The sequence below is a fragment of the Sprattus sprattus genome (assembly GCF_963457725.1).
Source record: "Sprattus sprattus genome assembly, chromosome: 19".
Lineage (NCBI taxonomy): Eukaryota > Metazoa > Chordata > Actinopteri > Clupeiformes > Clupeidae > Sprattus > Sprattus sprattus.
The window spans coordinates 6,200,503-6,221,327 of NC_137917.1; the positions used below are offsets into that span (position 1 = coordinate 6,200,503).

At 41.8% G+C, this 20,825-nt stretch overlaps 1 protein-coding gene across 7 annotated transcripts; it reads right to left on the bottom strand.

Moving 5' to 3' along the window:
- Window positions 1-96: 96 nt before the first annotated feature.
- cacng6b (calcium channel, voltage-dependent, gamma subunit 6b) lies at window positions 97-12,983 on the bottom strand. Of its 7 annotated transcripts, none has more exons than XM_080858511.1 (7): window positions 12,804-12,983; window positions 12,002-12,134; window positions 6,573-6,602; window positions 5,834-6,205; window positions 2,598-2,672; window positions 1,977-2,114; window positions 97-1,668 (listed from the first exon to the last, which is right to left on the bottom strand). In XM_080858511.1, the coding sequence occupies exons 4-7, from the start codon at window positions 6,195-6,197 to the stop codon at window positions 1,445-1,447; spliced, it is 801 nt and encodes a 266-aa protein (XP_080714637.1). In that variant the 5' UTR covers window positions 6,198-6,205; window positions 6,573-6,602; window positions 12,002-12,134; window positions 12,804-12,983; the 3' UTR covers window positions 97-1,444. The 7 variants fall into 7 exon arrangements, 6 of the variants coding, with proteins under 6 accessions (XP_080714637.1, XP_080714634.1, XP_080714638.1 ...); XM_080858508.1 differs by having other exon boundaries at window positions 6,573-6,751; window positions 12,804-12,982; XR_013969026.1 differs by lacking the exons at window positions 12,002-12,134; window positions 12,804-12,983 and having other exon boundaries at window positions 97-295; window positions 1,385-1,668; window positions 6,573-8,784.
- Window positions 12,984-20,825: the final 7,842 nt, after the last annotated feature.

Sequence of the window (20,825 nt, forward strand, 5' to 3'; positions counted from 1 at the left end):
GACGTGCTGACAAATGGAGATGGAAACAGTGCAAAGAGAGATGGGGAGAGACAGAGGAGGAAACGTGGGGATGTGCTCAGAAAATGGAAGACAAGATTGTATGTGTGAAACAGGTTTTAATTTTTTATTACGAGAGCCAGGAGACAGACACATTTAGGGCCCAGATATGTTTGTGGAGAGTAGCGAGAGACAGAGGGGCATAGTCTGAGGAATAACACACACACACACACACACACTCTCTCACACACACACACACACACACACACAAGTGGAGAAAGAAAAGCGGACCATCTCTCTGAAAAAAACAAAAGATCAGTGAGTCATGATCATCAGTGTAGGCACTGTGGTTGTGTGGCCATCTTTTTCCTGTGCCTCAAGGAGGATAAAAAACATCATATATATATATATACACAGAGTTACACCCACAGAAATACGTATACTCTCTCTCATACACATACCACTCATGCCCACCTGCATACATCATTTATAATACATGTATTAATATATAACAAATATAAGTTGTAAAAGGCTTAAATAATTAATCGTTGTGATAATGCTTCTGTGTTGCCCTTTGCATATCTAATGCATGTGTTTAGTAGTCAGTCCTTGTTAGTAGCGCAACACGTCCGGCACAGTGCAGGCGATAGCTAGCGGTAAACCTGTTCCTGGAAAGAGACGCTCTGCCCTTTTCATCCCTGAATCCTTTCAAACCCCACAGTGAGCCAACGACATGACAGCAGTGGCCAGATTTAAGACAATCACAGCTCTTAGTTGATCTCAAATAATAACACTTGGCAGAGAATCATTTAGGAAGATATATATATATATATATATATATATATATATATATATGCTTTAAAGGTCAAAAAACCTTCCTATACCAAGAAAGACTCTAGATCTAAGCACAAAGCGTGACAACACCATGCAGAGGCTGAGAGAAGAACAGAGGCAGAACTCCCAGGGAGAGAGAGAGCTGTTTGAACTGGACATGTGTGGGGCAAGTGTTTCAGGCTCATTGCTTCAGCACACAGAGCCATACAGACATAATGTTTGTGCTCCAGCACTCTGCCCCTGGGTGTGCCCTGATTTTCACACACTCATGCTTCTCCACAGGGCTGCCTTGTGGTCACACATGCCAAGCATCTCCTCAGCTAGGTTGCTAATCTAGGCTCTGAGTAGGTAGGTGGTGTGAGTGCAGCTTCTTGTCACAGGTTTTTCTCTTATCTACGCTGATATTTAAGTGCACTTAGAGGGTTATGAATTTCAAATATGGTGTAGATTCATACATTATTTCTTGTATTTAGTAAACATTAATATCCATCAAACTATTTGTCCCTCTACAAAATCATACAGTAAAAAACTTTTTTTCCAAATCCTCAAACACCTTGGAGTTTTTTTTTTTTTTTTAAATCCTCAAGCATCCTGCAGTTGGTCCTCCGGGCAATTAGGTGTCACTACTACTGTGCTGTGGCAGACATTTTTCCCAGGGGCTGTATGGAAGAGCCAGCAAAAGGAAGAGAGTCCCAGCCACGATGAGAATGGCCCCCGCACAGCCCACACACGAAACAGACCAGGCCAGCTCATGGTGGAGAGGGATGGTGTGATCGCTGGCCAGCAGCGCCAGCACAGACTGGTGGAACACCAGGATGGAGATGAGAACCAGGATACCTGAGAGACAGGATGGGTGGGAGGCAGAGGCAGAGGCAGAGATGAAGTTCCATGCAAAGCTCCATACAAACATCTCATTGGCCTCAACAGGAGTTCTTCTTTTCCACATCAACAAAACGGATGGCCAAAAGGGTTCCAAAACCCAAGTACTCTCAAAAAAACATATAAGCATTACTTGTGTCTTCTTTTAAATAATTTCATGTTAACTTCTGTGTTTCATGATACATTATGCAAATCCCTCTGGTGTATGAGTGCTTTCTGTGGGGACAAACTAACAAGCATAGAAAAGAAGGGAGGAGAGCAGTCACCTGAGACGATGAAGCAGAAGGACGCAGGCTTGAGGAAGAACATTACTCCTTTACTGAGGGCCATGATGATGCAGATGGCGCCCATGACCATGAGCGTGAGGCTGATCAGGGCCAACATGCCCGAAGCCACGCTCAGACCTGAGGGGGTGCGGAGCAGTTAGCCTCCTGGAGCATAGCTACTATTCATTCTTGCCATACTGATAGCATGCATTTTTTTTATTTTTTTAATAAATGAGTAATCTGGAGAGACTGAGAGAAGGAATACAGAGGATTTTTGGAAGAGTAGAGAGGGAGAGGGAGAAAGAGGTGAATTGGCAAACAGGAAGTGAGAGAGCGAGAGAGCGAGGTGAGGAGAGAGAGAGCGAGGTGAGGAGAGAGAAAGCAAGATATGCCTCAGTGAGCTTTGTGGGTCTGAGAGGAAAAGAGCATCAGAGAGGATAAACACTCAGAGAACGAGAGGTAAAGAGGGCAAGAGAGAGCGAGGTAGAGAGGGCAAGAGAGGGAGGGGGGAGAGAGAGAGCAAAAGAGGGAGGGGAGAGAGAGAGCAAGAGAGGGAGGGAGAGAGGCAAGGTGGGGGAGGGGGGAATAGAGGGAGCAACAAAGCGGATGAACCTGACTTACTCTTATCCGTCGTCTTCTTAAAAATGACTGCATTCTCTCCAGTGGTGTAGAACTTAAAGAACGTGCAATTCGACTCTGCACAGGGAGAGGAGCGGAGAGGAGGGAAGGAAAGGGGGGGATGAAATGAGGAGAGATATTAGCCTTTCAGAGAGACAGAGAAATGCACTTCAGCTGAATTCCCCTCATCCTCCGAGGCATCATCCCCTATTTATAACCCCTGTGCTGTGCTGGGGAGCGGGACGCGCACAAGCCACCAATACATGCATGCCTCACACATATGGCACTGGAGAGAAGGAGGGGGCAGGAGAAGAAGACTACGGAGAGAAAGACAGAGAGATGGGGGAGAGAGAGATGAAAAGAAAATGAAGGGGAGGCAGATGGAGAGGGAGGGGGAGAGAAAGAGGCAGATGGAAAGGGAGCTTGAAGGACAGAGAGAGAGAGAGAAAGAGAGAGAGAGAGAGAGGAAGAAAGGGGGAAAGGGAAGGAGAGCGAGGAGGAGAGGGAAAGAGAGAATGCAGCATTTGCTGGTTAATACTGCATAAGACAGACTTGCCTTCTTCGCTACCTCTCACTCTTCTCTCTGTCTCTCTCCTTCTCTCTATATTTAGATGCAAGACTGTGAAGTAGTCAGATTCTTGTCAGCTTTACCCATGCAGAGTGATGACTGCCCCCCTATGAACTATGACCACTTGGTCTACAAGACAAACATTCAAAGACAACGTCTAATGCCAACGAGTACATTCACACCCACACACACACAAACAGACAGACAGAGCCAATGCATAACACTGTGTGTGTGTGTGTGTGTGTGTGTGTGTATGTGTGTGTGTGTGTGTGTGTGTGTGTGGTGTATGGCTGGTTAGTGCTTCAACCACACACTGCTGTAAACACACTCACAAAAATACCATATGACATGTTTACAGTGTGCAAAGGTCAAACATGCTAAATCAACACAAGACAGGGTCACATTTGTTTAAAAGAAAGGGTCAAATTCTGCAGTGCCCACAACAAGCAATAAAGACATGCAGATAGGTAGAGCTGTCCCTCACACTGTGGCAGTGAAGCTCATGACAGAGTGGCTAATCTGGCCATCCACTGGCTAAAAGAGCATTCACAGACACATGCAATACCACACACACACACAAACACACACAGACACACACACACACACACACACACACTCAGGCATGCACTCATGCGCATGCACAAAAACACACGCATACACACACATAATCATTCACACATACACGCGCACGCGTGCACACACACACACACACACACACACACACACACACACACACACACACACACACACACACACACACACACACACACACTCACACACACACAGGCACACACACACGTCAAGACGCTGACATACTGTACAGATGTCTTTAGCTTGTGTAGTAAAGAAGCAAACAGACACAAAACATGGAATGATACTCTGTAATTACATGTTGAAGTAATATGGGGACATTGCCTCAATAAACTCTATACATTACAAGGACACATACATAAAACGTAAAAACAAACCATGCACGCATGTTCTCCAACCACCGTTTCCGATGGGTCTGAAGTCATGATACAGACTTGCATGTGCTTGTGTATGGAGTTTGTCATATCTGTGTCTTAAACATGGGAAGGCACATGGGATGCAGCTGTTGAACACATGAGAGCACACGGATAGGGCATGCTGGGTGAGCAGGATGTTACGCTCCCATGTGTGTCTGCACTTCAGGAAACAATTCACTGCTACGGCACAACACTTTGTATTGCACGGGATATGATGGCATCATAGCACAAGGTCAGATATGAGGTCATTTACACACACTAACACAAGCATTCAGTGCTAAGAAGGACCTGGTTAGACTAATGACATATGGGCTTTAGGCTAGTCATCTTATTATTATAGTATCATTTAGTATTAAATAGTATACTATTTGTTACTCTGTTTAGTGGCTAGTAAGAATCAAATAGGCATTGTAATTATTAAAATCCCTGAATAGAACAAGAGTCTAGCCTTAAGTGAAAGTCTCAATTCAGCAGCTGACGAGCATACACACTGTGTCCCCAGATCATCTAATAAAAATAATAGCATTCTTTATCCTTGTGAGTATGCTCCAAGATGCCCAATGCTAAAGGAGAGAAAGATGTGAGAGCATGTTTTCCACACATAAGTAATCATGCATGTATTTCTGTAATTTGCCCTTTTCCTGCGGATAAAACAATCCCTTCTCCTTAATGACGGAATGCTCTCTTCGACGCCAGCTGACCCAGATGCATACATATACATACATTTCACAACAGGCAGCGTGTGCAGTGAGCTCATCCTATAGCGCAACCCTGCAAGGAGACTACAGCTCGGCACAGTCCAATCAGCTCCAATCAGCCACTCGCTCTCGCTCTCTCTCTCTTTCGCTCTCTCTCGCTCGCTCCATCTTTCTTTCTTCCTTTCTCCCTCTCTGTCTCGCTCAGCATTCAGCACTGAGCCTCTCTCTGGCTCGGCAGGAGTCCTCACAGCTCCTTCAGCGCAGCGGCAGTGAATCACAATAGGCCTGAGTTCAACTGCCTGCTGCATCACTTCACACCAATTCATTCACGTCTGTCTGATAAACCGCAGTGGAGATCGAGAGAGAGAGAGAGGGAGGGAGAGCGAGACAGAGAGAGAGCTACAGAGGAGTAAAAGATGAGGCGGCAATCTGACACTTTGAGCCGGGATAAAGCTGCTCTGCTCTTAAGACAAGGGAAATCATGTCTCCAGTACCATGAAATTACAGTAATTGCATATGCTTTGATGGGACTCAACAACCAGGTATTTTCCACGTGTTTTATTAAGCCCATTCATTAAACCAGTGGTTTCTTTACCACTATTATCTCTCCCTCTGTCTCACACACTTTAAAACATTATCATAAATTTCCATATTTGTATGGCTTTGCATGTGGTATCAGCTGTATCTACAACACTTCCACAACCTCCTGAATAGCCAATCACCCCTTTTATTCTAGTCTGTGTAAGTATGAGCTTCCATCCTACATAGAGACATTAACCAAACACATTAGTTGAGGCATTCATGCTGAACTACAGCCACAGCCTCACCAGCTCCTCTCCATCAGCTCATGCAGGCAGGCAGGCAGGCAGGCAGGCAGGCAGGCAGCTCCAGCTGGAGGGATATGTCCTGCCTTGCAGAGCTGCGCCACTCTGGGTCCAGCTGCAGCAGTGCCTCAGACATGCTCACCTCCGGGCAGCTCTGACGGGCCGCAGGACTCCCTCTCGGGGTCGATGTCTGAGATCCAGAGGGAGCGTATGCAGCCTTTCCACAGGCCGTAGTGGGCTATCTCGCAGGTGTGGTTGTTTCCCAGGTGCTTGGGCTGCGCCAGCTCCACCCAGAACTCCGTGCCCACGCCCAGCACGCTCAGCATCACGCCCACCGCGGCCAAGAAGAAGGCCAGTTTAATCTTGCAGTCCTGGCTGTCACTAATTTGGGGTTTACGCCTGTTGCCGCTCCGCACGCCCCCCACACCCGACACCCCGCCTCCGCCTCCTGCAGCCACGCCCATCCGCCCGTCATCCTCCTGCTGCATAAAGTAGTTGGACCACATGGCCACTTCTGCGAGGTTCGCCAGTGTGACAGTGATGGAGATGAGCAGCAATGCAGAGGGAGGGGGAGGGGGAGAGAAAGAGAGATGGAGAGGGAAGGCGAGAAGAGAAGAGAAGACCACAGAGGAAGAGGAAGAGAGGAAGGAAATGGGTAATAATATTAGAGTTTCAGGGGGACAAGGACACAAATAAAATGAAGACGATGGCAAGAGCTAATGTTAAGTGGGTGCCAATATTAAGACGGTAAGGATAAAAGGTAATTGATAGATACTGGGGGAGAAGGCGGAACATGGATCAGAAAGGGAATCAAGAAATGAGGAGGACAGTGAAATAGAGGGAAGAGTAAAGACTGATGAGTACATGAGTCAAAAAGTTACCAGCAAAGGAGGAGTTGGGAGAGCAAGACCCTAAGATGCAGATGGGAGCACAAGATGGAGTAAGTTGAGTTGGGGGGCAGTGTGAAGGCAGAGGATTGAGAAGGAATGGGGAAAGTGAAGGGACAAGGGAGAGCGTGGTGGATGACAGAAAGAGCGTCACAGAGCACAAAGAGCAGAGTCTGCAGAAAGAAAGAGGAAAGGGTCCAAGGGGCAGAGAGGGAGAGAGAGACAGAGAGGGGGGCAGTGAGGCCGGGACGACTGCTGAGAGCTCTACTCCATTCACTAGCCCTGGAAGAGAGGACACAAACTTGCAATTTACCGAAATAACAGCAATATCATTTGGTTGATTGAGAGATTGGGCTCTTAAACAAATGCATGGCCAGCCAGTGTTGATAAGATCAAAGACACAGCAAGACATTTCAAAGATAAAGACATCACAGCCCAAAATACATAATATGAAACGGCAAGAATCTGTCAAGGCCTCTAGGAAATACTTATCCCAAAAAAGCATATACCCTTTTATCCATTCACATACCGTCATACTCAAGAGGGCTAGAACAGATAGAACTCTGCATGCATACAGTACAACGCGTACAATGTCACACTGAACGCCCTCAACTTTAGTGTAAGTGGACAAAGGCAGTAATACTTTAATAAATAAAATAAAATAAAGGGGTGTTGCACATGCACATGTAAAGTGATGCCAAATGGGCTGCCTTTCACAAAGACTGGCACACGACGAATCACATGCTCATACTCCACAGTGAAGGAGGCCAAACAGCTTGTTGGGAGCAATTGGGTTACAATGTCTTGCTCATGGTGGGTTTGACATGAACTCAGGAGGAGCTAGAGCAGACACTTTCTTCAGTTGCCAGTTGACCTCTCTTTCAACTGAATTACTGTCGCTACAGCTATGCAAGTTTCAATATCTGCATAAAGATGTTAGCCTGACGATGTCAGGCTGGTATCCAGGCTATAAAGATGTACCTGTCTGAAGAATATTTTAAATGTCCAAGCATTGCCAATGATATGATCAAATCAGTATGTTTTTTCTCCTCTTTCTTATTGTTTAATAATATTATATTCTTTTTGACCATTCTGTACTGAGCAATTGACGGATACCAAATGTATGCAGCAGCTTTTTCTGAATGTAATGCTCAAAGAATTGTGGCGCAAAATCCAGGTAGCGATAGGCACAGAGAAAATGAGTGTCCTTCCAGTGAGATTAATGCTAGCTTCACAAGATCATAATAATAACTTTGATCACTGAGCCTGTGCAGTGTTTAGGGAAGCTGGCTGCCAGAATGCTTGCATAGCACAGGAGATTTGCTTTATCTGGGTCACATGACTATACATGTTGACCCTTAACAATCTCTGGGTGACCTGTATAAGCCAGCTTCATTTTACTTTACTCCCCTGCATTTGATCAGAAGCCATTTTAAGATGTCACAAATACCAGAGCATTACATGTGCTGATAGATCCTGTCCAACTGTGGCAATGTCCTTTCATGTCCTTTTGTGTGAAGCGCTCATAGTGTGGGCATGTATGTTATAGGTTTGTTTGGTTTTTATGTGAAAAAATTATATTTGAATTAAAATATCTTTAACTGACAGGTAAACAAAGAAGGTCACTTTTGGAGTGAAAGAAAAAGAAACAAGGCCAGAGTCAAAGGGAGAAGGTGGGAGAGGGGAAAAGAGAGAGGTGTTAATACAACTCACTGGCAGACAGACAACAGGGCTAAAAGTGATTAACACTGTGCCAATCGTTGAAGGGGGAGAGACACCACAACTGGGGTCACTAATGTTGCACATATGCTGCAAGGCTACTACACAAACTGGGTGTAACGTGCCAAAAAGGAGCAGTATCCTCAGGGGAACACATAAACAGCTGCAAGACTGCAACCACACACGTATGCATATTATATTCTTTCAGAGAAGCAGATGCATGTGCATGCTCAAATACATGCATATACGTATTATGGCATGCCGTTCAGGAAATTAACATTTGAATATATATATACAAAAGTCTGAATATATATACAAAACTCTGAATACAAAAGACTGGATATATATATACAAAAGTCTGAATATATATACAAAACTCTGAATATATATATATACAAAAGTCTGAATATATAAACAAAAGTCTGAATATATATACAAAACGAAGTCTGAATATATATACAAAACGAAGTCTGAATATATATACAAAACTCTGAACTCTGAAGCGCTCAATCCGTCTTTGTCCGCCATATTGGATTGAGCGTTTCCTATTAAATCAATGGTACCAAAATGTTTCTAATTACGTATTTTCTGCTTCATGAAATACTGTTTTTCTGTTATATTGTTCAATTTTGACATTGATTTCTCACTAGAAATGCAATAATAACACGTTTATTTTACACCGTTTGACTTCACGAAGGATTTTTTTAGAGGCAATTTCTCCATTCACTTGACTGGGGTCTTGTCAAAAACCTTCGTACTTCCTTGTTTTCTGCTTCATGAAATACTGTTTTTCTGTTATATGGCTAAAATGGTTTAAACATTGATTTCTCGCTAAAAATGCAATAATAATAACACGTTCATTTTGCATCGTTTGACTTAACGAAGGACATTTTTACGTTTAAATGGGATACATCATTTCCTCTCGTCACATGATCCAATACAGACTTGACATTGGACAAAAAATGATTACCCAGAAATCCTCATTGCATATACCAATGAAAATAAGACATTATTCATTGAATTTAATAGTTTTTTTAATAGTTTCCATAGTTTATGCATATCATTGTGTTATAGATTGCTACTGACTATTTCCCTTCTACAAAATAATACTCACCATGACCTAGATAGGTTGGCCATTCCAAGCGTATAAATACCATAAGGTACTACTTCATTCAGTAATTAATGATTGGTAACGGGTGTGTTTCCAGAAGGTTGTCTACAAGCCCTTAGTTACTCGCAATTGTAACATTTTGTGAAGCACCCGACGAGGCAAAATCCCGGACGATTTGGGAATCCCTGCCGGACGCATTTTTTAGGTCTCAAAAAGAAGACAAGTCCGAAAAAGAGCACGTCTGGTCACCCTACCATATAACAGAAAAACAGTATTTCATGAAGCAGAAAACAAGGAAGTACGAAGGTTTTGACAAGACCCCAGTCAAGCGAATGGAGCAAGTGCCTCTAAAAAAATCCTTCGTGAAGTCAAACGGTGTAAAATAAACGTGTTATTATTGCATTTCTAGTGAGAAATCAATGTCAAAATTGAACAATATAACAGAAAAACAGTATTTCATGAAGCAGAAAATACGTAATTAGAAACATTTTGGTACCATTGATTTAATAGGAAACGCTCAATCCAATATGGCGGACAAAGACGGATTGAGCGCTTCAGAGTTCAGAGTTTTGTATATACAGCCGCGGAAAAAATTAAGAGACCACTTCAAAATTATCAGTTTCTCTGGTTTTACTATTTATTGGTATGTGTTAAAGTAAAATGTACATTTTTGTTTTATTCTATAACCTACTGGCAACATTCCTACCAAATTTCAAATAAAAATATTGTCATTTAGATCATTTATTTGCAGAAAAATGACAATTGGTCAAAATAGCAAAAAAGATGCACTGTCTTCAGATCTCGAATAATGCAAAGAAAACAAGCTCATATTCATTTTTAAACTACACAATACTAATGCTTACACTTAGGAAGAGTTCAGAAATCAATATTTGGTGGAATAACCTTGATTTAAAATCACAACTTTCATGTGTCTTGGCATGCTCTCCACCAGTCTTTCACATTGCCGTTGGGTGACTTTATGCTACTCCTGTCGCAAGAATTCAAGCAGCTCGGCTTCTTTTCATGGCTTGTGACCATCCATCTTCCTCTTGATCACATTTCAGAGGTTTTTTATGGGATTCAGGTCTCGAAATTGGGCTGGCCATGACAGGGTCCTGATCTGGTGGAACTCCATCCACACCTTTCCTGGCCTGGCTGTGTGGCATGGAGCATTGCCCTGCTGGAAAAAACACTTTTCAGAGTTGGGGAACATTGTCAGAGCAAAAGGAAGCAAGTTTTTCTTCCGGGACAACGTTGTACTTTGCCTGGCTGAGGTTTGTAAAAGACCATAAGGATTGAAAAAAGCGGACTGGAGGGTCTTCTAGTTCGTCTTCTCTGATGAGTCCAATTTTCAGCTTTGCCCAACACATGGTCGTCTGATGGTTAGACGGGGACCTGGAGAGGCCTACAAGCCAGAGAGTCTTGCACCTACTGTGAAATCGGACTCATCAGAGAAGACGAACTTAGAAGAACCTCCAGTCCGCTTTTTCAATCCTTATGGTCTTTTACAAACCTCAGCCAGGCAAAGCACAACGTTGTCCCGGAAGAAAAACTTGCTTCCTTTTGCTCTGACAATGTTCCCCAACTCTGAGAAGTGTTTTTTCCAGCAGGGCAATGCTCCATGCCACACAGCCAGGCCAGTAAAGGTGTGGATGGAGTACCACCAGATCAGGACCCTGTCATGGCCAGCCCAATTTCGAGACCTGAATCCCATAAAAAACCTCTGAAATGTGATCAAGAGGAAGATGGATGGTCACAAGCCATGAAAAGAAGCCGAGCTGCTTGAATTCTTGCGCCAGGAGTAGCATAAAGTCACCCAACGGCAATGTGAAAGACTGGTGGAGAGCATGCCAAGACACATGAAAGTTGTGATTTTAAATCAAGGTTATTCCACCAAATATTGATTTCTGAACTCTTCCTAAGTGTAAGCATTAGTATTGTGTAGTTTAAAAATGGATATGAGCCTGTTTTCTTTGCATTATTCGAGATCTGAAGACACTGCATCTTTTTTGCTATTTTGACCAATTGTCATTTTTCTGCAAATAAATGATCTAAATGACAATATTTTTATTTGAAATTTGGTAGGAATGTTGCCAGTAGGTTATAGAATAAAACAAAAATGTACATTTTACTTTAACACATACCAATAAATAGTAAAACCAGAGAAACTGATAATTTTGAAGTGGTCTCTTAATTTTTTCCGCGGCTGTATATTCAGACTTCGTTTTGTATATATATTCAGACTTCGTTTTGTAAATATATTCAGACTTTTGTATATATATTCAGACTTTTGTATATATATATTCAGAGTTTTGTATATATATTCAGACTTTTGTATATATATTCAGAGTTTTGTATAGCCTATATATTCAGAGTTTTGTATATATATATCCAGTCTTTTGTATATATATTCAGAGTTTTGTATATATATTCAGAGTTTTGTATATATATTCAGACTTTTGTATATATATATTCAAATGTTAATTTCCTGAACGGCATGCCATAATATGTATATATATATATATATATATATATATATATATACACACAACGTTTTTACATGACTACTAGAATATTTATATTTTAGGGTTACCTCTAAAAATACAGAAAGCTTGGCATCTTCAGTATTGGAACATGGGGGTGAGAGCTCTAGTTCACAGTTCACAAAACTGTCAGCAAGCTTGTGGGTAACCGTAGCTCAGCCAGTAATGCAACAACAGCAACAACTGTAAACATGGTTCGCAACATTAGCACTTTTAGGACACTATGGTCTGGATAACGGCTGCCTCTTTCAAAATTGGCAGCCAGGAAGTCTGTCTGACATCTATGGCTGTCATTATGGAAGAGATCAATTATCATCTTTCAGTGAAGATCTAACAAACATGTGCATGGATGCAACCATGCACACAGGGAACATCTTCTATTATGGATATCTCCCTCCACATTTACACATGCATTACATTATAAACACCATAATATATTATATTATTACCATATAATAACGCTGTTTCATATATTTAACATATCATAGAAAGCTTTGTGTTAATTTTAACCAGTTTTGACTCCAAACTTCCACAACTGTGACAAAACTCCACTCGTCAACTCCTGTTAAATTGTTTATAATATTTATTTAAAAAATACAAAATGTTTAAAGAGTATGTGAGTGAAAATACCACTGCTGTCATATTTGTTTCCCATTTCTGTCCTGACAAGTGTTTTAATAGTGCTGACAAGCACAGGTTTAACGCCCAATTAAATGTCCAGTAATAGAAACTCAGTTCAGTTTATCAAAGTTAAAATCCCTGTTGCCATTGAAACACATCATATTACAGCCATTCAAAGAGCTATCAAAGTCACTGGATAGCCATAGCAACAATGACAAAATGTGTTCTGACCTGCTTGGTGTGTTGTTCAGTTCTGAGGAAGAGACTCATGAAACTTGAGTTGAAAGTTGAGGGGAGTGACAGCAAGAGAGCGAGAGAGAGAGAGAGAGAAGAGAAAGGGGTGTGGTTTCATAGGCTCATATATGTGTACACATATAAGCTTGCAGAAACCACACACTTGTCCCACCTGTGATCGTAAGACTTGTGATCAAGAGATATGATTGTGTTTGGCCATGTGAGGCCAAAAACACTCTGAGTGAGAGAGGGATGGTGAGAGATAGAGCGAGAGAGAGCGAGAGAGAGAGAGAGTGTGTGTGTGTGTGTGTGTGTGTGTGTTTGTCTAGGCTATTTTGGACAACCACCTGTTAATGACATTAAATGCGAGTGTGAGTTGGGGTGAAGAGATAGTGGACTGTTAATATTCGGAAAGCAATGCTTGATATAAACCTTGCCAAAATAAGCCAGGAAAAGCAAGGGGATCATGAGAGAACAATGGACTATATAATACAATTTGCTGCCTATTGTATTTTGTGTTTATTTTTTTAAATATTGAGAGAGAACATAAAAAACTGCCTCTCACTTCAGGAGTCTGTTGCTTAGTCTGTCATTTCCTACATAGTGAGAATCAAGCCCCTGACAATTTTATGGCCCCTGGTTACCTCAGCCAAGAGGGTTATGTTGTCGTATCTGTTTGTTGTTTTTTTGCTTGTCTCTACACAACCACTAAAAGGCCTATTTCCATAAAATATTTGGTGGAGGGGTGTAACATGGGCCAAGGAAGAACCCATAACATTTTGGAGCCAAGGGGCTGATCCAGGATTTAATTTTTTCACTTTCTGTAACATTGCGAGATCATTTGGCCTTGTCAGAGGGCTGCTCTCTCCAAACACCCTTCTAGGTTGACATGCTAATGAAATGCTGCTCTAATTTGCTGCCTCGCTGGCAAGGGCTGTGTGAAGGTGAAGAGCTCAACTGCATTCAGCAAAATGGCTAGTGGCCGCCTGGGTCTGAAAAGACACCCTGCAATGGTGTGGATGAATCTAAAGAAAATAATCATAGACCCATTGAAACACGCCGCTCTGCACTTTACCATGAGGGGTGGGCAGAAGGGTCGTCAAATTGACACAGCTGTTTAGATTTAAACTCTCTCTCTAAGTATTCTGGGCTGATACTGAAGTCTTGTGTATGTGTGTACACTAGCAGCCAAAGTTCAATAAATAAATTATTAACTATATATCTATAAATGTGAATATTGATACAAAAATGGTTTAGGGTAAATAAACACATTTTGAAGAGATTCTGTCATTACAAGTTTAACCTCCATATAACATGCTATGAAAGATTATTTTCAGAATGCATATTTTCTCTCTTAAATAATAAATACGAATTTACAGGACAGTGCATATTATTTACCAAGGTCATAAGAAGTATTTCTGCACTAAGTATAAATAACCCTTCAACTGCACTATTAAAACGTTTGGCAGACATAAGGTCTTGTCTTCAGTGAATTTGTATATGATTTAATTTGTATACAGTAGGGAGTATAGTATTGCAATTAGCTTACTGCAGCTTGATAAAAGTAGACAGCAAGAAAATGTAAACTGCACCTGGGCTTACTCAAGTGTGTTGATGTTGAATAGGAAATACAAATGCATAACAAGGGACAGAAAAGGTTGTTATAGAAGCATCTCACTTTAACAGCATGACCTATATTATGATACAACAGCTTCTGCGCTTCTACAGTTCTTTTTCTTTCCACATTGGTAAACACCATTTACAGACTGATGACTAGCTTAGTATGGGGGAGGGTTGATAAAAACAGCGAAACATCAGTGTTTTTTAACATAAATATCAGGGGCCGTATTCACAAAGAATCTTAGGGCTAAAAGTAGCTCATAAGTGGCGAATTTAGGAGAAACTCCTAAAAATAATGGGCGTGTTAGTCTTAAATGTAGGACTCCTAATTATTTTTACTAAGAGCAATACACAAAATATTTTATCCCTAAAAGTAGCACCTAAGTCTAGGAAAGCTTAAAACTCCTCATGAGGACTCCTAAATCACTAAGACCTATTCACAAAAAATCGTAAGATGGCTGCAGCCGACTTGGAATTGATAAAAGACATTGCTTAAACCGTGAAGGTATTAATATTGTCGTAGAATTAGCGCGGGATGCAATGACGCCTTTAAACAACGATGTGTCCCGAAGTGAAATGTTTGGAAACATAAAGATAGCCTTATTTGGCTTCGCGGAAAACGCAAATGACGACACTGGGAATCATCAGTCAGCCGTTTAATTCATCAAACTATCAACGCACTGTAGACCCCACATCATCCAACAGTTTATCCAGTTGCTTTTGGACAATCGCCTATTACACAATATCAAAGTAAATTCCATGGCGATCGCAGGAATGTCCAGTGACGGGACACACATTACAATAAATCGTCCACCGTGGCCTGGATGTACCGATGACTCGTGCATTTCAACGGAGAGCGGTCGCAGGTTTTTGAGAACTTACCAGCTGGATGCCGCTGGGGTGACAGTGGCTATTGGTCCTGGGACCAGTAGGCTTTCGCCTAGGCTACGGTTCACGTTCGTTTCGCTTTGATCAATTAAGATTGGAGGGCTTGAAGGGCCGTATGTGCTGATATTTGAAGTGGTCAAGGGCTGGAAATATAATAGCCTAACAGTTTGCTGGGTGCTTTAATTATTACTGCCTTGATTACATGCAATTGCCATATTATATATTGATCGCTTTCTAATTATCTTATCGTGCAAAGTGTCATTCCCGTTGGATGCACAAACTTGTCATCATGCGTGTGCATTCTGCTAACTGCACTGTCCATAACTATTTAATATGACTAGGTTATTCTCTTATTTTCAGTTGATATAGTGGGATTGTTAGAGGGACGTCACGAATGAGTTTTTAATGAGAGAGCCTGTCAACAACCAATCACCGTCCTCACCCCTTCTAAACTCGTGCATGAGAATCGACGTCATCCATAGCAACGGAGTTTTTATCTTAAGCTTAGGAGTTGGTATTATCCTTAGTATGAGTAGGTCTCAGAGCCGTTGTGAATCACTTTTAAAAAATTACTCCTACGTAAAAGGTTTTAGCGCGAGTTAGGAGCACTCCTAGTGGTAAGATAAAAGGCTTTGTGAATACGGCCCCAGATTTCAAAGAATGTCTCAAACAAAACTACTTGATCAGAAGTCACTTTGATTCATAGGAGAACTACAATACTTTTAGAGTGGAACGTGTAGGGCAGGATATCTCAATTAAACACACTAAATTAATAAAAAAGACAAGCATCAAGTGTGAAGATGTTATCTCTCTCATTGCAAGTTGAGGATGCTATGCTATAGGCCTTTACACCTGATTTAAAGGACCCGTATGTAATACACGTCCTGTACTAAATTATAAAATAAACCTGATGTGTCAACAGAGATTACGCTAAACTGAAATACTGGTTTCTCTGGCAACAATGCTACAGTCAGTGTATTCCCCCTTTAAAATGTCTGTTCCGGAGTGGAACGTCTGTTTGTTTTTCAGTCTGTGAGATTCCACCCTTTGCCCATTCCTCCAGGGCTATTTTGACACCCTGGGTGTCAGAAAAGAACGTGAACATAGCGTCCGACCGCCATTGAAGTAGACCAACTGACCAACCAATGTTTAATTCTACCATACCAAAAAAAAAGCCTCTGCATCCTTCTTAAAAGCTGCATGACCAAAGACGTAGTAAATGCGGGTAAATACTGTAGATGCATTTGAAAGTTGTAGACAGCTAAGAGCCCAAAAGGATTTTAAGACAGATGCCTAGTTCCCAATTTTTTTTCCTGAACAGGTGAGCATTGAGCTTCAGCTAATTTATCATGGCTTCTAGTTAGTTCAGCTGATTTATCATGGCTGCTAGTAGGGATGCACATTTTAAGTCATTTCAACATTCCAATACTCACATTCATACTCTGTGGTCCATGTGCAGTTGGGTTATCAAGGCAGAGAGTATTTGAGACACACAGCCAGTGAAGAAGCAGCAAAGGGCCACAAGTGTTTACTACCTTGGCATCATCCAGTGTGACAGAAATATACAACAGAAACGGCAAGTTTGACTTTAAATTCAGTCGAACGTGATGACTTTATATGTTGAACGGATACTGATGTCCAAACAGAGTAGGTTACTCATGCCCATCCTAGCTACAAGCTACTTATCTCTCATATTGAAGAGAAATCATATGCACATTTTAGAAGACTTGCCATTGTCAAAGTTTCATGTTGAGCTTGTTCGTGCAGGTGCAGTGCCCTCAACCTGGCAACCCGCGTGAGCTACGAGTATGGGGAGGAGGGAGACAACGCTCTCCAATATTTTGAATTTGTAATGCAGTACTGATTGCACTACAGACAGCTCCTTTAGTTAGTTATGAACTGTGAAACCATTATTCTAACATGAATAGGCCTGATACAGGTTGCCTGTACATGAGTGGGTAGGGGACTGAGAAGTGGCACCACCATCTGACTTACCAAACCTCATCGATAAGGCTATATCAGCACAGCATTATGTGAAAAAACTTACGTCCACTGAGACATGATTACATCATCTTTTTCCCAAAGCTAATATAAGATTAAAAGGTTTCAAAGTGGAGTGGCTGCTAGAAGCCATACAATATGCAGTGACAGCCAGAGGTGATGCTGTAAATTCTGGCTTCTGGCAGGCTGTCCATTGTGACGCATCTTATAAACCATTTGCCTGTGATTTACACTTGATAGACATTTGATTAGATTTGACTTAGCACAGTCATTTGATGAGACATGTGATTACATTTGATTTGGCACGGCCAAAGTATTTAGGACATAATTCACATTTTTGGGGGTTCCATTTGGGCATTTTTACTGTTCAGTGAGAATGTACACCCAGACCTGATCGAGGAGAAAGCAGAGAGGATTCTGCCATCCTACCTATGCCGGCAAACATGAGCTTCACGCTTCAACCACTATTTCATACACAAAAAGAGTGGTTGGAGTATGACACATTAGAGAGTGCATATTGGTAAACTGCTAGGCAGTACCATTGTACTCTGACTTCAGGGGACCGGAGTATCTGAGAGAGAACGGCGGAAACCCCTACTCCAAATTTGGCTCCACACTGGGTGTAAGATGCTGGTGCCAAGGCCTGGAGTGAAGCCAGGCCAGACGCCTGGCAGCCAAACATGGAGCAAGCAAGATCCTGCCACAGGCAAGTCACATTATGTCAACTTGCTGCTCTGGTCACATCTAGGTCTCCCCATATAGTGCTGGCTAAAGCAGAGAGTGGAGGCAATACCGACAGCCACAGCAGGGGTCCTCTTTGCCTCTGAAGAGGAAGAACCAGAGAGTGCCCTTCGCCAGACACCAGCATCCAACTACTGCAGATGGCCTAGTGCCAGCACCTAAACATTGCACTGCAAAGCTGCAGGGAATCTAGGGCAGAGTCGTCGTGCAAGGAGGGACCACCCAATGTGACCACAGTCACATTTCCATTCTAGACACCGAGGCCAGATGTGTGGCCTCTATGCATCATTGCTTCAGAGCCTCCCGATTTGCAGGTAGTCCATTTTAGTAGTCTACCAACAGTAGTCTACCAACAGTCTGCAAATTATAAAACTAATGGTAGAGTGAGTAATAACTTTTGGGATGTCATATTACCACTTCTGATTTCTGACAGTCCGACATGGAATTGTGCCACCATCACTCTAAGCACCTGGATCATAGTCTTTGTAAAGCCTTCACCACTTAGGTCCTGTAGATGGTCCATCAATGGCTTGGTGGGGATGAAGCATTCTTGTGTGAAGATGCAGTGCCACCTGCAATTCCAGTTTAAAGAAACATTATGCAACAATTATACCTTAAAATTGATAGAGAAATATGACTTTAATCAAGTATATATGCATGTTAATCATATGCTCTCATTAGCTGAAAAATTACTTTTCTGTTTCTGTATATTGTTGATTCTTAAGTGCTGACGTTTTCCACTCTGTGTATGTGCTTAAAAGTGTACCTTCTGTGTGTGTGCATGAGCAGGAGCTGATAAGAAGAACAAGTAGTCCTTCTTTTCTGCCTTGCTGATGCATTACGTTGCAAAAAGCATAGCCAGATGACCTCGGATGAGGGAGACCGTCCATGTGGTTATCTCTAGTGCTTTGGCGTCAGAGAACACCTACTTCATTCTATATGAACCTTGTGTGATTTGTTTAACTTTGCTTCTCTCTCGTCTGCTGCAGTCTGGGACTCTCTCTCAGCCCGGGCTCTCTTTCTCTCATCCTCCAGAACATCCTTTCTCATCCTCTCTTGTCTGCCAGGACATGAGTGAGCCCAACAAGCTTGTTGTTGTTGTTAAATCAAATATTATTTATACACAACTCCGGAGTCCGAGGTAAACTTGAGTGTGAAATTTCACCTAACGTAATTGGGGGCTCGTCCGGGATTCCAACAGCCTGATCAACTCTTCGTGCTGGGCTAATTATCAGGACCCTGAACCGTGCAGCTTCAAAATCGTATTGGTGGTACAGTGACTTGTAATACGGATTATGGCGGCTGCCACGCGCCTGGTATTGCACTATGTAACTTTGGTGGACAGGGCTCGACACATCTGGTGAGAACTACATAATGCTTTATGGCACCACCTCAGACAATAACTAGACCCTTCTGCTAGCTACAAGAAGCTAGTGCAGTTATCTCTGTATGGACATTGTGGCAGAGGCGGCGAAGAAACTGAAGAAGACGTTGTTCGAGGAAGCAAGGAAGAGAAAGAGAGAGAGTAACCGAGCAAGAGACCAAACAAGAGTTTGTCTCAGACTGGTTTTTACTGAGTCAGAGCAAAAGAGACAAACGTATGCTAATCAGATAAAAGTCAGTAAAACGTATTAGCTGTTTTACTGTCTTGTGTTGTCAACTCGCTAGTTTTTCATCAAAAACATCCATGTCAATCTTATTTATGAAAGAATGCGGCATATGTTCTAACCTCATCAGTGTCTCATGGAGATTTGTAGTTTTTCGAAAATCCCAGTCATTGACCTCAGTTGCGTCTCGCTTCAAACGCTTAGAAAACGATGTTTATAGGTTGAAGACATAAGCAATTAAAATGTGCCATTACTACTAAAATAAAATGTGTTTTTTGTTTTGTTTTGTAAACATACCTCTCTGATGTCACAAATAATTGAAATATGCAGTTATATTTCTGTAAATTATTTTGTATTATTACTGTACCTTGTCAGTCGACATGCTTCTTTGACTTTGCAGTTGTCCTTGCATTACAGATACATGTATACCAGTGTAATGGTCGTCTCAAAGCGTGATTTGTATTTATGACAGTGCTGTAAAAGTGAACTACATTTCCGTAACTTAAGGGCGATTCTTAGCAGAAAAAAAGACCAATTCTCACATAATAATAAAGGATCTTATTTATATAGCACACTTTAAAATACAAATAAGTCTCAAGGTGCTTTACAGGGTTAAACAATTAATCACAGTAATAAAAACGCTTAAGTCAGATATAAAAAATAAATAAATAGGATAATATAAAATAATGGGGCTTTAAGTAAATAGTTTTCTGGTTGGATGTCAAGCTTTATGGTCAGTGATGTGAAAGCCTTGATGTATGTGTTTGGTGTGTGTCCTGGGTAAGGGTTGTCAAACTGTGCACATCATGGTTTCCTCTGGCCTGCTCTGACAGCTGTGTTCAATGCTGGTGCCTGATTGAGTAGATATTCAGACATGTCTCATGTGGTGTTTCACTGGCTTGAAACAAAAGCTGTGCTAATGCCTTCGGGCTTTATAAATTTGTTTGTTATACATGTGAAAGCCAGGTCCCCCAGAATGGTGACAGGGGCTCTAGGAATTGTAACAATCCCACTTGTGAAAGTATGACAAATGCTATGGCTGGTTCCATCAGGACTAAGCAAGTGAGAGCAGGGAACGACAAGTGAAACAGGAATCTGAAGAGAAATAGACAATAAGATGAAGTGGTAAGAAACTGAAAGTCGGGAAGGAACTGAATGGTTA

Bases quoted from the DNA above. Each gene is read 5' to 3' on its own strand.
- cacng6b (XM_080858507.1), bottom strand. From the start codon at position 7,113: ATGACGGTATGTGAATGGATAAAAGGGTATATGCTTTTTTGGGATAAG. The intron at 6,206-6,572 runs GTAACTTTTTGA...CGAACCTCGCAG, and splicing joins TCCCAACTCCTCCTTTGCTG to AAGTGGCCATGTGGTCCAAC. The intron at 2,115-2,597 runs GTAAGTCAGGTT...GCACCCCCTCAG, and splicing joins TAAGAAGACGACGGATAAGA to GTCTGAGCGTGGCTTCGGGC.